General features: G+C 50.3%; 1 protein-coding gene across 1 annotated transcript in view; it reads left to right on the forward strand.

The window, feature by feature from the left end:
- Nucleotides 1-18958, forward strand: part of LOC140391490 (uncharacterized) — a 406857-nt gene that overhangs the window by 159895 nt on the left and 228004 nt on the right. The window contains exons 3-4 of the mRNA XM_072476012.1: nt 13626-13715; nt 13802-13846. Coding sequence (XP_072332113.1) covers nt 13626-13715; nt 13802-13846 — 135 coding nt within the window. The remainder of the gene's footprint in view (nt 1-13625; nt 13716-13801; nt 13847-18958) is intronic.

Consider the following 18958-nt stretch of genomic DNA (forward strand, 5'->3'; position numbering starts at 1 on the left):
TCGCACTCTCCTTCCCGTAACTCTGTCCATCACACTCTCCTTCCCGTAACTCTGTCCATCACACTCTCCTTCCCGTCACACTCTGTCCATCACACTTTCCTTCCCTTCACACTCTGTCCATCACACTCTCCTTCCCGTAACTCTGTCCATCACACTCTCCTTCCCGTAACTCTGTCATTCACACTCTCCTTCCCGTCACACTCTTTCCGTCGCACTCTCCTTCCCGTCACACTCTGTCCATCACACTCTCCTTCCCGTAACTCTGTCCATCACACTCTCCTTCCCGTAACGCTGTCCATCACACTCTCCTTCCCGTCACACTCTGTCCATCACACTCTCCTTCCCGTAACTCTGTCCATCACACTCTCCTTCCCATCACACTCTGTCCATCGCACTCTCCTTCCCGTCACACTCTGTCCATCACACTCTCCTTCCCGTCACACTCTCCTTCCCGTCACACTCTGTCCATCACACTCTCCTTCCCGTAACTCTGTCCATCACACTCTCCTTCACGTAACTCTGTCCATCACACTCTCCTTCCCGTCACGCTCTGTCCATCACACTCTCCTTCCCGTAACTCTGTCCATCACACTCACCTTCCCGTAACTCTGTCCGTCACACTCTCCTTCCCGTAACTCTGTCCGTCGCACTCTCCTTCCCGTAACTCTGTCCATCACACTCTCCTTCCCGTAACTCTGTCCATCACACTCTCCTTCCCGTAACTCTGTCCGTCACACTCTCCTTCCCGTAACTGTGTCCATCACAATCTCCTTCCCGTAACTCTGTCCATCACACTCTCCTTCCCATCACACTCTGTCCATCACACTCTCCTTCCCGTCACACTCTGTCCATCACACTCTCCTTCCCGTCACACTCTGTCCATCACACTCTCCTTCCCGTAACTCTGTCCATCACACTCTCCTTCCCGTAACTCTGTCCATCACACTCTCCTTCCCGTAACTCTGTCCATCACACTCTCCTTCCCGTAACTCTGTCCATCGCACTCTCCTTCCCGTAACTCTGTCCATCACACTCTCCTTCCCGTAACTCTGTCCGTCGCACTCTCCTTCCCATCACACTCTGTCCATCACACTCTCCTTCCCGTAACTCTGTCCATCACACTCTCCTTCCCGTAACTCTGTCCGTCGCACTATCCTTCCCGTCACACTCTGTCCATCGCACTGTCCTTCCCGTAACTCTGTCCATCACACTCTCCTTCCCGTAACTCTGTCCATCACACTCTCCTTCCCGTAACTCTGTCCATCACACTCTCCTTCCCGTCACACTCTGTCCATCACACTCTCCTTCCCGTAACTCTGTCCATCACACTCTCCTTCCCATCACACTCTGTCCATCACACTCTCCTTCCCGTAACTCTGTCCATCACACTCTCCTTCCCGTCACACTCTGTCCATCACACTCTCCTTCCCGTAACTCTGTCCGTCACACTCTCCTTCCCATCACACTCTGTCCGTCGCACTCTCCTTCCCGTCACACTCTGTCCGTCGCACTATCCTTCCCGTCACACTCTGTCCATCACACTCTCCTTCCCGTAACTCTGTCATTCACACTCTCCTTCCCGTCACACTCTGTCCGTCGCACTCTCCTTCCCGTCACACTCTGTCCATCGCACTCTCCTTCCCATAACTCTGTCCATCGCACTCTCCTTCCCGTCACACTCTGTCCATCACACTCTACTTCCCATCACACTCTGTCCATCGCATTCTCCTTCCCATAACTCTGTCCATCACACTCTCCTTCCCGTCACACTCTGTCCCTCACACTCTCCTTCCCGTAACTCTGTCCGTCGCACTCTCCTTCCCATCACACTCTGTCCATCACACTCTCCTTCCCATCACACTCTGTCCATCACACTCTCCACCCGTAACTCTGTCCATCACACTCTCCTTCCCATCACACTCTGTCCATCACACTCTCCTTCCCGTAACTCTGTCCATCACACTCTCCTTCCCATCACACTCTGTCCATCACACTCTCCTTCCCGTAACTCTGTCCATCACACTCTCCTTCCCATCACACTCTGTCCATCGCACTCTCCTTCCCATAACTCTGTCCATCACACTCTCCTTCCCGTCACACTCTGTCCCTCACACTCTCCTTCCCGTAACTCTGTCCGTCGCACTCTCCTTCCCATCACACTCTGTCCATCACACTCTCCTTCCCATCACACTCTGTCCATCGCACTCTCCTTCCCGTAACTCTGTCCATCACACTCTCCTTCCCGTAACTCTGTCCATCGCACTCTCCTTCCCGTAACTCTGTCCATCACACTCTCCTTCCCGTAACTCTGTCCATCACACTCTCCTTCCCATAACTCTATCCGTCGCACTCTCCTTCCCATCACACTCTGTCCATCACACTCTCCTTCCCATCACACTCTGTCCATCACACTCTCCTTCCCGTCACATTCTGTCCATCACACTCTCCTTCCCGTAACTCTGTCCATCACACTCTCCTTCCCGTAATTCTGTCCGTCACACTCTCCTTCCCATCACACTCTGTCCATCACACTCTCCTTCCCATCACACTCTGTCCATCACACTCTCCTTCCCGTAACTCTGTCCATCACACTCTCCTTCCCGTAACTCTGTCCATCGCACTCTCCTTCCCGTCACACTCTGTCCATCACACTCTGTCCATCACACTCTCCTTCCCATCACACTCTGTCCATCACACTCTCCTTCCCATCACACTCTGTCCATCACACTCTCCTTCCCATCACACTCTGTCCATCACACTCTCCTTCCCGTAACTCTGTCCATCACACTCTCCTTCCCGTAACTCTGTCCATCACACTCTCCTTCCCGTCACACTCTGTCCATCACATTCTCCTTCCCATCACACTCTGTCCATCACACTCTCCTTCCCGTAACTCTGTCCATCACACTCTCCTTCCCATCACACTCTGTCCATCACACTCTCCTTCCCGTAACTCTGTCCATCACACTCTCCTTCCCGTAACTCTGTCCATCACACTCTCCTTCCCATCACACTCTGTCCATCACACTCTCCTTCCCGTAACTCTGTCCATCACACTCTCCTTCCCATCACACTCTGTCCATCACACTCTCCTTCCCGTAACTGTGTCCATCACACTCTCCTTCCCGTAATTCTGTCCGTCACACTCTCCTTCCCGGAACTCTGTCCATCACACTCTCCTTCCCGTAACTCTGTCCATCACACTCTCCTTCCCATCACACTCTGTCCATCACACTCTCCTTCCCGTCACACTCTGTCCATCACACTCTCCTTCCCGTAACTCTGTCCATCACACTCTCCTTCCCGTAACTCTGTCCGTCGCACTCTCCTTCCCGTAACTGTGTCCATCGCACTCTCCTTCCCGTAACTCTGTCCATCACACTCTCCTTCCCGTAACTCTGTCCATCACACTCTCCTTCCCGTCACACTCTGTCCATCACACTTTCCTTCCCATCACACTCTGTCCATCACACTCTCCTTCCCGTAACTCTGTCCATCACACTCTCCTTCCCATCACACTCTGTCCATCACACTCTCCTTCCCGTAACTCTGTCCATCACACTCTCCTTCCCGTCACACTCTGTCCATCACACTCTCCTTCCCGTAACTCTGTCCATCACACTCTCCTTCCCATCACACTCTGTCCATCACACTCTCCTTCCCGTAACTCTGTCCATCACACTCTCCTTCCCGTCACACTCTGTCCATCACACTCTCCTTCCCGTAACTCTGTCCATCACACTCTCCTTCCCGTAACTCTGTCCATCGCACTCTCCTTCCCGTAACTCTGTCCGTCGCACTCTCCTTCCCGTAACTCTGTCCGTCGCACTCTCCTTCCCATCACACTCTGTCCGTCACACTCTCCTTCCCGTCACACTCTCCTTCCCGTCACACACTGTCCATCACACTCTCCTTCCCGTAACTCTGTCCATCACACTCTCCTTCCCGTAACTCTGTCCATCACACTCTCCTTCCCGTCACACTCTGTCCATCACACTCTCCTTCCCGTCACACTCTGTCCATCACACTCTCCTTCCCGTAACTCTGTCCATCGCACTCTCCTTCCCGTCACACTCTGTCCATCACACTCTCCTTCCCGTAACTCTGTCCATCACACTCTCCTTCCCGTAACTCTGTCCATCACACTCTCCTTCCCGTCACACTCTGTCCATCACACTCTCCTTCCCGTCACACTCTGTCCATCACACTCTCCTTCCCGTAACTCTGTCCATCGCACTCTCCTTTCCGTCACACTCTGTCCATCACACTCTCCTTCCCGTAACTCTGTCCATCACACTCTCCTTCCCGTAACTCTGTCCATCGCACTCTCCTTCCCGTAACTCTGTCATTCACACTCTCCTTCCCGTCACACTCTGTCCGTCGCACTCTCCTTCCCGTCACACTCTGTCCATCACACTCTCCTTCCCGTAACTCTGTCCATCACACTCTCCTTCCCGTAACTCTGTCCATCACACTCTCCTTCCCGTAACTCTGTCCATCACACTCTCCTTCCCATCACACTCTGTCCATCGCACTCTCCTTCCCATAACTCTGTCCATCGCACTCTCCTTCCCGTCACACTCTGTCCATCACACTCTACTTCCCATCACACTCTGTCCATCGCACTCTCCTTCCCATAACTCTGTCCATCACACTCTCCTTCCCGTCACACTCTGTCCCTCACACTCTCCTTCCCGTAACTCTGTCCGTCGCACTCTCCTTCCCATCACACTCTGTCCATCACACTCTCCTTCCCATCACACTCTGTCCATCACACTCTCCACCCGTAACTCTGTCCATCACACTCTCCTTCCCATCACACTCTGTCCATCACACTCTCCTTCCCGTAACTCTGTCCATCACACTCTCCTTCCCATCACACTCTGTCCATCACACTCTCCTTCCCGTAACTCTGTCCATCACACTCTCCTTCCCATCACACTCTGTCCATCGCACTCTCCTTCCCATAACTCTGTCCATCACACTCTCCTTCCCGTCACAGTCTGTCCCTCACACTCTCCTTCCCGTAACTCTGTCCGTCGCACTCTCCTTCCCATCACACTCTGTCCATCACACTCTCCTTCCCATCACACTCTGTCCATCGCACTCTCCTTCCCGTAACTCTGTCCATCACACTCTCCTTCCCGTAACTCTGTCCATCGCACTCTCCTTCCCGTAACTCTGTCCATCACACTCTCCTTCCCGTAACTCTGTCCATCACACTCTCCTTCCCATAACTCTATCCGTCGCACTCTCCTTCCCATCACACTCTGTCCATCACACTCTCCTTCCCATCACACTCTGTCCATCACACTCTCCTTCCCGTCACATTCTGTCCATCACACTCTCCTTCCCGTAACTCTGTCCATCACACTCTCCTTCCCGTAATTCTGTCCGTCACACTCTCCTTCCCATCACACTCTGTCCATCACACTCTCCTTCCCATCACACTCTGTCCATCACACTCTCCTTCCCGTAACTCTGTCCATCACACTCTCCTTCCCGTAACTCTGTCCATCGCACTCTCCTTCCCGTCACACTCTGTCCATCACACTCTGTCCATCACACTCTCCTTCCCATCACACTCTGTCCATCACACTCTCCTTCCCATCACACTCTGTCCATCACACTCTCCTTCCCATCACACTCTGTCCATCACACTCTCCTTCCCGTAACTCTGTCCATCACACTCTCCTTCCCGTAACTCTGTCCATCACACTCTCCTTCCCGTCACACTCTGTCCATCACATTCTCCTTCCCATCACACTCTGTCCATCACACTCTCCTTCCCGTAACTCTGTCCATCACACTCTCCTTCCCATCACACTCTGTCCATCACACTCTCCTTCCCGTAACTCTGTCCATCACACTCTCCTTCCCGTAACTCTGTCCATCACACTCTCCTTCCCATCACACTCTGTCCATCACACTCTCCTTCCCGTAACTCTGTCCATCACACTCTCCTTCCCATCACACTCTGTCCATCACACTCTCCTTCCCGTAACTGTGTCCATCACACTCTCCTTCCCGTAATTCTGTCCGTCACACTCTCCTTCCCGGAACTCTGTCCATCACACTCTCCTTCCCGTAACTCTGTCCATCACACTCTCCTTCCCATCACACTCTGTCCATCACACTCTCCTTCCCGTCACACTCTGTCCATCACACTCTCCTTCCCGTAACTCTGTCCATCACACTCTCCTTCCCGTAACTCTGTCCGTTGCACTCTCCTTCCCGTAACTGTGTCCATCGCACTCTCCTTCCCGTAACTCTGTCCATCACACTCTCCTTCCCGTAACTCTGTCCATCACACTCTCCTTCCCGTCACACTCTGTCCATCACACTCTCCTTCCCATCACACTCTGTCCATCACACTCTCCTTCCCGTAACTCTGTCCATCACACTCTCCTTCCCATCACACTCTGTCCATCACACTCTCCTTCCCGTAACTCTGTCCATCACACTCTCCTTCCCGTCACACTCTGTCCATCACACTCTCCTTCCCGTAACTCTGTCCATCACACTCTCCTTCCCATCACACTCTGTCCATCACACTCTCCTTCCCGTAACTCTGTCCATCACACTCTCCTTCCCGTCACACTCTGTCCATCACACTCTCCTTCCCGTAACTCTGTCCATCACACTCTCCTTCCCGTAACTCTGTCCATCGCACTCTCCTTCCCGTAACTCTGTCCGTCGCACTCTCCTTCCCGTAACTCTGTCCGTCGCACTCTCCTTCCCATCACACTCTGTCCGTCACACTCTCCTTCCCGTCACACTCTCCTTCCCGTCACACACTGTCCATCACACTCTCCTTCCCTTAACTCTGTCCATCACACTCTCCTTCCCGTAACTCTGTCCATCACACTCTCCTTCCCGTCACACTCTGTCCATCACACTCTCCTTCCCGTCACACTCTGTCCATCACACTCTCCTTCCCGTAACTCTGTCCATCGCACTCTCCTTCCCGTCACACTCTGTCCATCACACTCTCCTTCCCGTAACTCTGTCCATCACACTCTCCTTCCCGTAACTCTGTCCATCACACTCTCCTTCCCGTCACACTCTGTCCATCACACTCTCCTTCCCGTCACACTCTGTCCATCACACTCTCCTTCCCGTAACTCTGTCCATCGCACTCTCCTTTCCGTCACACTCTGTCCATCACACTCTCCTTCCCGTAACTCTGTCCATCACACTCTCCTTCCCGTAACTCTGTCCATCGCACTCTCCTTCCCGTAACTCTGTCCATCGCACTCTCCTTCCCGTAACTCTGTCCATCACACTCTCCTTCCCGTCACACTCTGTCCATCACACTCTCCTTCCCGTAACTCTGTCCGTCATACTCTCCTTCCCATCACACTCTGTCCATCGCACTCTCCTTCCCGTCACACTCTGTCCATCACACTCTCCTTCCCGTAACTCTGTCCATCACACTCTCCTTCCCGTCACACTCTGTCCATCACACTCTCCTTCCCGTAACTCTCTCCATCACACTCTCCTTCCCGTAACTCTGTCCATCACACTCTCCTTCCCGTCACACTCTGTCCATCACACTCTCCTTCCCGTAACTCTGTCCGTCATACTCTCCTTCCCATCACACTCTGTCCATCGCACTCTCCTTCCCGTCCCACTCTGTCCATCACACTCTCCTTCCCGTAACTCTGTCCATCACACTCTCCTTCCCGTAACTCTGTCATTCACACTCTCCTTCCCGTCACACTCTTTCCGTCGCACTCTCCTTCCCGTCACACTCTGTCCATCACACTCTCCTTCCCGTAACTCTGTCCATCACACTCTCCTTCCCGTAACGCTGTCCATCACACTCTCCTTCCCGTCACACTCTGTCCATCACACTCTCCTTCCCGTAACTCTGTCCATCACACTCTCCTTCCCATCACACTCTGTCCATCGCACTCTCCTTCCCGTCACACTCTGTCCATCACACTCTCCTTCCCGTCACACTCTCCTTCCCGTCACACTCTGTCCATCACACTCTCCTTCCCGTAACTCTGTCCATCACACTCTCCTTCACGTAACTCTGTCCATCACACTCTCCTTCCCGTCACGCTCTGTCCATCACACTCTCCTTCCCGTAACTCTGTCCATCACACTCACCTTCCCGTAACTCTGTCCGTCACACTCTCCTTCCCGTAACTCTGTCCATCACACTCTCCTTCCCGTAACTCTGTCCATCACACTCTCCTTCCCGTAACTCTGTCCGTCACACTCTCCTTCCCGTAACTGTGTCCATCACACTCTCCTTCCCGTAACTCTGTCCATCACACTCTCCTTCCCATCACACTCTGTCCATCACACTCTCCTTCCCGTCACACTCTGTCCATCACACTCTCCTTCCCGTCACACTCTGTCCATCACACTCTCCTTCCCGTAACTCTGTCCATCACACTCTCCTTCCCGTAACTCTGTCCATCACACTCTCCTTCCCGTAACTCTGTCCATCACACTCTCCTTCCCGTAACTCTGTCCATCGCACTCTCCTTCCCGTAACTCTGTCCATCACACTCTCCTTCCCGTAACTCTGTCCGTCGCACTCTCCTTCCCATCACACTCTGTCCATCACACTCTCCTTCCCGTAACTCTGTCCATCACACTCTCCTTCCCGTAACTCTGTCCGTCGCATTATCCTTCCCGTCACACTCTGTCCATCGCACTGTCCTTCCCGTAACTCTGTCCATCACACTCTCCTTCCCGTAACTCTGTCCATCACACTCTCCTTCCCGTAACTCTGTCCATCACACTCTCCTTCCCGTCACACTCTGTCCATCACACTCTCCTTCCCGTAACTCTGTCCATCACACTCTCCTTCCCATCACACTCTGTCCATCACACTCTCCTTCCCGTAACTCTGTCCATCACACTCTCCTTCCCGTCACACTCTGTCCATCACACTCTCCTTCCCGTAACTCTGTCCGTCACACTCTCCTTCCCATCACACTCTGTCCATCACACTCTCCTTCCCGTCACACTCTGTCTATCACACTCTTCTTCCCGTAACTCTGTCCATCACACTCTCCTTCCCGTAACTCTGTCCATCACACTCTCCTTCCCGTCACACTCTGTCCATCACACTCTCCTTCCCGTAACTCTGTCCATCACACTCTCCTTCCCGTAACTCTGTCCATCGCACTCTCCTTCCCGTAACTGTGTCCATCACACTCTCCTTCCCGTAACTCTGTCCATCACACTCTCCTTCCCGTAACTCTGTCCATCGCACTCTCCTTCCCGTAACTCTGTCCATCACACTCTCCTTCCCGTCACACTCTGTCCATCACACTCTCCTTCCCGTCACACTCTGTCCATCACACTCTCCTTCCCGTAACTCTGTCCATCACACTCTCCTTCCCGTAACTCTGTCCATCACACTCTCCTTCCCGTCACACTCTGTCCATCACACTCTCCTTCCCGTCACACTCTGTCCGTCGCACTCTCCTTCCCGTAACTCTGTCCATCACACTCTCCTTCCCATCACACTCTGTCCGTCGCACTCTCCTTCCCCTCACACTCTGTCCATCACACTCTCCTTCCCGTCACACTCTGTCCGTCGCACTCTCCTTCCCGTAACTCTGTCCATCACACTCTCCTTCCCATCACACTCTGTCCATCACACTCTCCTTCCCGTAACTCTGTCATTCACACTCTCCTTCCCGTCACACTCTGTCCGTCGCACTCTCCTTCCCGTCACACTCTGTCCGTCGCACTATCCTTCCCGTCACACTCTGTCCATCACACTCTCCTTCCCGTAACTCTGTCATTCACACTCTCCTTCCCGTCACACTCTGTCCGTCACACTCTCCTTCCCGTAACTCTGTCATTTACACTCTCCTTCCCATCACACTCTGTCCATCACACTCTCCTTCCCGTCACACTCTGTCCATCACACTCTTCTTCCCGTAACTCTGTCCATCACACTCTCCTTCCCGTAACTCTGTCCATCACACTCTCCTTCCCGTCACACTCTGTCCATCACACTCTCCTTCCCGTAATTCTGTCCATCACACTCTCCTTCCCGTAACTCTGTCCATCGCACTCTCCTTCCCGTAACTGTGTCCATCACACTCTCCTTCCCGTAACTCTGTCCATCACACTCTCCTTCCCGTAACTCTGTCGATCGCACTCTCCTTCCCGTAACTCTGTCCATCACACTCTCCTTCCCGTCACACTCTGTCCATCACACTCTCCTTCCCGTCACACTCTGTCCATCACACTCTCCTTCCCGTAACTCTGTCCATCACACTCTCCTTCCCGTAACTCTGTCCATCACACTCTCCTTCCCGTCACACTCTGTCCATCACACTCTCCTTCCCGTCACACTCTGTCCGTCGCACTCTCCTTCCCGTAACTCTGTCCATCACACTCTCCTTCCCATCACACTCTGTCCGTCGCACTCTCCTTCCCGTCACACTCTGTCCATCACACTCTCCTTCCCGTCACACTCTGTCCGTCGCACTCTCCTTCCCGTAACTCTGTCCATCACACTCTCCTTCCCATCACACTCTGTCCATCACACTCTCCTTCCCGTAACTCTGTCATTCACACTCTCCTTCCCGTCACACTCTGTCCGTCGCACTCTCCTTCCCGTCACACTCTGTCTGTCGCACTATCCTTCCCGTCACACTCTGTCCATCACACTCTCCTTCCCGTCACTCTGTCATTCACACTCTCCTTCCCGTCACACTCTGTCCGTCGCACTCTCCTTCCCGTCACACTCTGTCCATCACACTCTCCTTCCCGTAACTCTGTCCATCACACTCTCCTTCCCGTAACTCTGTCCATCACACTCTCCTTCCCGTCACACTCTGTCCATCACACTCTCCTTCCCGTAACTCTGTCCATCACACTCTCCTTCCCGTCACACTCTGTCCATCACACTCTCCTTCCCGTCACACTCTCCTTCCCGTCACACTCTGTCCATCACACTCTCCTTCCCGTAACTCTGTCCATCACACTCTCCTTCCCGTAACTCTGTCCATCACACTCTCCTTCCCGTCACATTCTGTCCATCACACTCTCCTTCCCGTAACTCTGTCCATCACACTCTCCTTCCCGTAACTCTGTCCGTCACACTCTCCTTCCCGTAACTCTGTCCATCACACTCTCCTTCCCATCACACTCTGTCCATCACACTCTCCTTCCCATCACACTCTGTCCGTCACACTCTCCTTCCCGTAACTCTGTCCGTCGCACTCTCCTTCCTGTAACTGTGTCCATCACACTCTCCTTCCCGTAACTCTGTCCGTCACACTCTCCTTCCCGTAACTCTGTCCATCACACTCTCCTTCCCATCACACTCTGTCCATCGCACTCTCCTTCCCGTAACTGTGTCCATCGCACTCTCCTTCCCGTAACTCTGTCCATCACACTCTCCTTCCCGTCACACTCTGTCCATCACACTCTCCTTCCCATCACACTCTGTCCATCGCACTCTCCTTCCCGTAACTCTGTCCGTCACACTCTCCTTCCCGTAACTCTGTCCATCACACTCTCCTTCCCGTAACTCTGTCCATTGCACTCTCCTTCCCGTAACTCTGTCCATCACACTCTCCTTCCCGTCACACTCTGTCCATCACACTCTCCTTCCCGTAACTCTGTCCATCACACTCTCCTTCCCATCACACTCTGTCCATCACACTCTCCTTCCCATCACACTCTGTCCATCGCACTCTCCTTCCCGTAACTCTGTCCATCACACTCTCCTTCCCATCACACTCTGTCCATCACACTCTCCTTCCCATCACACTCTGTCCGTCACACTCTCCTTCCCGTCACACTCTGTCCATCACACTCTCCTTCCCGTAACTCTGTCCATCACACTCTCCTTCCCGTAACTCTGTCCATCACACTCTCCTTCCCGTCACACTCTGTCCATCACACTCTCCTTCCCGTAACTGTGTCCATCACACTCTCCTTCCCGTAACTCTGTCCATCACACTCTCCTTCCCGTAACTCTCTCCATCACACTCTCCTTCCCATCACACTCTGTCCATCGCACTCTCCTTCCCGTAACTCTCTCCATCACACTCTCCTTCCCATCACACTCTGTCCATCACACTCTCCTTCCCGTCACACTCTGCCCATCACACTCTCCTTCCCGTCACACTCTGTCCATCACACTCTCCTTCCCGTAACTCTGTCCGTCGCACTCTCCTTCCCATCACACTCTGGCCATCAGACTCTCCTTCCCGTAACTCTGTCCATCACACTCTCCTTCCCATCACACTCTGTCCATCACACTCTCCTTCCCGTCACACTCTGCCCATCACACTCTCCTTCCCGTCACACTCTGTCCATCACACTCTCCTTCCCGTAACTCTGTCCGTCGCACTCTCCTTCCCATCACACTCTGCCCATCACACTCTCCTTCCCGTAACTCTGTCCATCACACTCTCCTTCCCGTCACACTCTGCCCATCACACTCTCCTTCCCGTAACTCTGTCCATCACACTCTCCTTCCCGTCACACTCTGTCCATCACACTCTCCTTCCCGTCACACTCTGTCCATCACACTCTCCTTCCCGTCACACTCTGTCCATCGCACTCTCCTTCCGGTAACTCTGTCCATCACACTCTCCTTCCCATCACACTCTGGCCATCAGACTCTCCTTCCCGTAACTCTGTCCATCACACCCTCCCCGTCACACTCTGCCTGTCACACCCTGCCCGTCACACTCTGCCTGTCACACTCTGCCTGTCACACTCTGCCCGTCACACTCTGCCCGTCACACCCTGCCCGTCACACTCTGCCTGTCACACTCTGCCTGTCACACTCTGCCTGTCACACTCTGCCCGTCACACCCTGCCTGTCACACTCTGCCTGTCACACTCTGCCCGTCACACCCTGCCCGTCACACTCTGCCTGTCACACTCTGCCTGTCACACTCTGCCCGTCACACTCTGCCCGTCACACTCTGTCCATCACACTCTGCCTGTCACACTCTGCCCGTCACACTCTGCCCGTCACACTCTGTCCGTCACACTCTGCCCGTCACACTCTGTCCATCACACTCTGCCTGTCACACTCTGCCTGTCACACTCTGCCCGTCACACTCTGCCCGTCACACTCTGTCCATCACACTCTGCCCGTCACACTCTTTCCGTCACCCCCCGACCGGCGCCTCGGAGAATCGCGTCCCGGCGTCGGGGCGGTGTGGCGTGATTCGCACGGTCCCCCGGCGATCCACAAGACGTTGTGGTTTATCTGCGGGTAATTTTTATTTTATTCTGATTATGCAATAAAACTAATTCTTTGGATTGCTGTGTTTCTCGTGTCATTTTTGTATTTTGCAATGCGTTTAATTTCTTTGGAGTCATTAACTAACACCTGATCTGAGAATAGCTGAACCCGAACTAATTCAGTCAACACTGTAAAGTAATTAATTATGTCCTTATTTTTACACAATTGCCAGTATAAATTCCTATTCAACATTTTTAATGCAAGCTGGCTCTGTAAACTTGTCACATTACACATCAGCACCTCTACTGGGCAGAGTATGTAATTACAGTGAAATACCACTCACAGAGGGAAGATTTATAAAATGTACTCTCAGATTTCTCTTTGAACTCTTCAGTAGTGATTACTATTTCATGTATTTATTGATTTTCAGGGTACAATAGGTTTACCGGGTTTTGCTGGACCAATAGGAATGCCGGGATTCCCAGGCGTTGAGGGACCTGCTGGCTCTGGGGGACCAAAGGTAATTGGGGTGAGAAATTTGCAGAGGTTAGTTTCCGGACACTATTAGGTTGCATTTTGTAACAAAACACCCCCTTTATATTTCAGGGTGACTTTGGGGAGCCAGGTTTAACAGGAAAAAAAGGAATCCGGGTACGTATTGTTGATAATCCACGTCAAGTCTGGATAATGATTCCAAGCTTCAGCCATTACACCTCGTATTGGATGGAACTTTGGGAATAGGAAATGATGGAACCATCTGGGGCCACACCTGAAGAGAACGTCAAACATTGCAGATGTTGTAAATCTGAAGCAAAAATAGAAACAAAAACAGGAAACCCAGGGCAGGATCTAGAGAGAGAAAACAGGCAAAACATTTTGGTGCGGACAATGAGTCATCAAGCACGTTGTTTTTACAGAAACACAAAAAGCTCACGTTAGCACACACACACCCTCACACACACCCTCACACATACCCTCACACACACCCTCACACACACCCTCACACACACCCTCACACACACCATCACACACACCCTCACACACATACCCTCACACACACCCTCACACATACCCTCACACACACCCTCACACACACGCCCTCACACATACCCTCAGACACATACCCTCACACATACCCTCACACATACCCTCACACACACCCTCACATACACCCTCACACATACCCTCACACACATACCCTCACACACACCCTCACACACACCCTCACACACACCCTCACACACACCCTCACACACATACCCTCACACACACCCTCACACATACCCTCACACACACCCTCACACACACGCCCTCACACATACCCTCAGGCACATACCCTCACACACACCCTCACACACACCCTCACATACACCCTCACACATACCCTCACACACACCCTCACACATACCCTCACACACACACCCTCACACTTATCCTCACACACATACCCTCACACACACCCTCACACATGCCCTCACACACACCTTCACACACACCCTCACACATACCCTCACACACATACCCTCACACACACACCCTCACACACATACCCTCACACACCCTCACATACACCCTCACACATACCCTCACACACACCCTCACACATACCCTCACACACACACCCTCACACATATCCTCACACACATACCCTCACACACACCCTCACACACACCCTCACACATACCCTCACACACACCCTCACACACACCCTCACACATACCCTCACACACACCTTCACACACACCCTCACACACATACCCTCACACACATACCCTCACACACCCTCACACACACCCTCACACACACCCTCACACACACCCTCACACATACCCTCACACACACACCCTCACACATACCCTCACACACATACCCTCACACACATACCCTCACACACACCCTCACACATACCCTCAGATATACCCTCACACACACCGTCACACACACACACCCTCACATACACACTTGTACATACACTTCATATGCAAACTCAGACATCACACAGGCACATAGACATGCATTCAGACTCAAACAGGCACATAGACATACATTCAGATATCACACAGGCACATAGACATACATTCAGATATCACACAGACACATAGACATACATTCAGACTCACACAGACACATAGACATACATTCAGACTCACACAGACACATAGACATACATTCAGACTCACACAGACACATAGACATACATTCAGACTCACACAGGCACATAGACATACATTCAGATATCACACAGACACATAGACATACATTCAGACTCACACAGACACATAGACATACATTCAGATATAACGCATACATTCAGACTCACACAGACACGTAGACATACATTCAGACTCACACAGACACATAGACATACATTCAGATATCACACAGACACATATACATACATTCAGACTCACACAGACACATAGACATACAGTCAGACACACACAGGCACATAGACATACATTCAGATATCACACAGGCACATAGACATACATTCAGATATCACACAGACACATAGACATACATTCAGACACACACAGACACGTAGACATACATTCAGACTCACAAAGACACATAGACATACATTCAGACACACACAGGCACATAGACATACATTCAGATATCACACAGGCACATAGACATACATTCAGACGCACACAGACACAGAGACATACATTCAGACTCACACAGACACATAGACATACATTCAGACTCACACAGACACATAGACATACATTGAGACTCACACAGACACGTAGACACACATTCAGACTCACACAGACACATAGACATACATTCAGACTCACACAGGCACATAGACATACAATCAGACTCACACAGGCACATTGACATACATGCAGATATCACACAGGCACATAGACATACATTCAGACTCACACAGGTACATAGACATACATTCAGATATCACACAGACACATAGACATACATTCAGACTCACACAGGCACATAGACATACATGCAGATATCACACAGGCACATAGACATACATTCAGACTCACACAGGCACATAGACATACATGCAGATATCACACAGGCACATAAACATACATTCAGACTCACACAGACACATAGACATACATTCAGACTCACACAGGCACATAGACATACATTCAGACTCACACAGACACATAGGCATACATTCAGATATCACACAGACACATAGACATACATTCAGACACACACAAACACATAGACATACATTCAGATATCACACAGACACATAGACATACATTCAGACTCACACAGGCACGTAGACATACATTCAGACTCACACAGACACATAGGCATACATTCAGACTCACACAGGCACATAGACATACATTCAGACTCACACAGACACATAGGCATACATTCAGATATCACACAGACACATAGACATACATTCAGACTCACACAGACACATAGACATACATTCAGACTCACACAGGCACATAGACATACATTCAGACTCACACAGACACATAGGCATACATTCAGATATCACACAGACACATAGACATACATTCAGACACACACAAACACATAGACATACATTCAGATATCACACAGACACATAGACATACATTCAGACTCACACAGGCACATAGACATACATTCAGACTCACACAGACACATAGGCATACATTCAGATATCACACAGACACATAGACATACATTCAGACACACACAAACACATACACATACATTCAGATATCACACAGACACATAGACATACATTCAGACTCACACAGGCACATAGACATACATTCAGACTCACACAGACACATAGACGTACATTCAGATATCACACAGACACATAGACATACATTCAGACACACACAGACACATAGACATACATTCAGACTCACACAGGTACATAGACATACATTCAGACTCACACAGACACATAGACATACATTCAGATATCACACAGACACATAGACATACATTCAGACACACACAGACACATAGACATACATTCAGACTCACACAGGCACATAGACATACATTCAGACTCACACAGACACATAGGCATACATTCAGATATCACACAGACACATAGACATACATTCAGACACACACAAACACATAGACATACATTCAGATATCACACAGACACATAGACATACATTCAGACTCACACAGGCACATAGACATACATTCAGACTCACACAGACACATAGACGTACATTCAGATATCACACAGACACATAGACATACATTCAGACACACACAGACACATAGACATACATTCAGACTCACACAGACACATAGACATACATTCAGACTCACACAGACACATAGACATACATTCAGATATCACACAGACACATAGACATACATTCAGACACACACAGACACATAGACATACATTCAGACTCACACAGACACATAGACATACATTCAGACTCACACAGGCACATAGACATACATTCAGACTCACACAGACACATTGACATACATTCAGATATCACACAGACACATAGACATACATTCAGACTCACACAGACACATTGACATACATTCAGATATCACACAGACACATAGACATACATTCAGACACACACAGGCACATAGACATACATTCAGATATCACACAGGCACATAGACATACATTCAGACTCACACAGGCACATAGACATACATTCAGACTCACACAGGCACATAGACATACATTCAGACTCACACAGACACATAGACATACATTCAGACTCACACAGGCACATAGACATACATTCAGACACACACAGACACATAGACATACATTCAGACACACACAGGCAAATAGACATACATTCAGATATCACACAGGCACATAGACATACATTCAGACTCACACAGGCACATAGACATATATTCAGACTCACACTGGCACATAGACATACATTCAGACTCACACAGGCACATAGACATACATTCAGATATCACACAGACATATAGGCATACAGTCAGACTCACACAGACACATAGACATACATTCAGCCACACACAGACACACAGACATACATTCAAACTCACACAGACACACAGACATACATTCAGATATCACACAGACACATAGACATACAGTCAGACTCACACAGACACATAGACATACATTCAGCCACACACAGGTACATAGACATACATTCAGACACACACAGACACATAGACATTCATTCAGACTCACACAGACACATAGACATACATTCAGACATACACAGACACATAGACATACATTCAGACACACACAGACACATAGACATACATTCAGACTCACACAGACACATAGACATACATTCAGATATCACACAGACACATAGACATATATTCAAACTCACACAGACACATAGACATACATTCAGACTCACACAGACACATAGAAATACATTTAGACTCACACAGGCACATAGACATACATTCAGATATCACACAGACACATAGACATACATTCAGATATCACACAGGCACATAGACATACATTCAGACTCACACAGCCACATAGACATACATTCAGACTCACACAGACACATAGACATACATTCAGACTCACGCAGGCACATAGACATACATTCAGACTCACACAGCCACATAGACATACATTCAGATATCACACAGGCACATAGACATACATTCAGACATCACACAGGCACATAGACATACATTCAGACTCACACAGACACATAGACATACATTCAGACACACACAGACACATAGACATACATTCAGACTCACACAGACACATAGACATACATTCAGATATCACACAGGCACATAGACATACAT

Source organism: Scyliorhinus torazame, chromosome 15 (assembly GCF_047496885.1).
Source record: "Scyliorhinus torazame isolate Kashiwa2021f chromosome 15, sScyTor2.1, whole genome shotgun sequence".
NCBI lineage: Eukaryota > Metazoa > Chordata > Chondrichthyes > Carcharhiniformes > Scyliorhinidae > Scyliorhinus > Scyliorhinus torazame.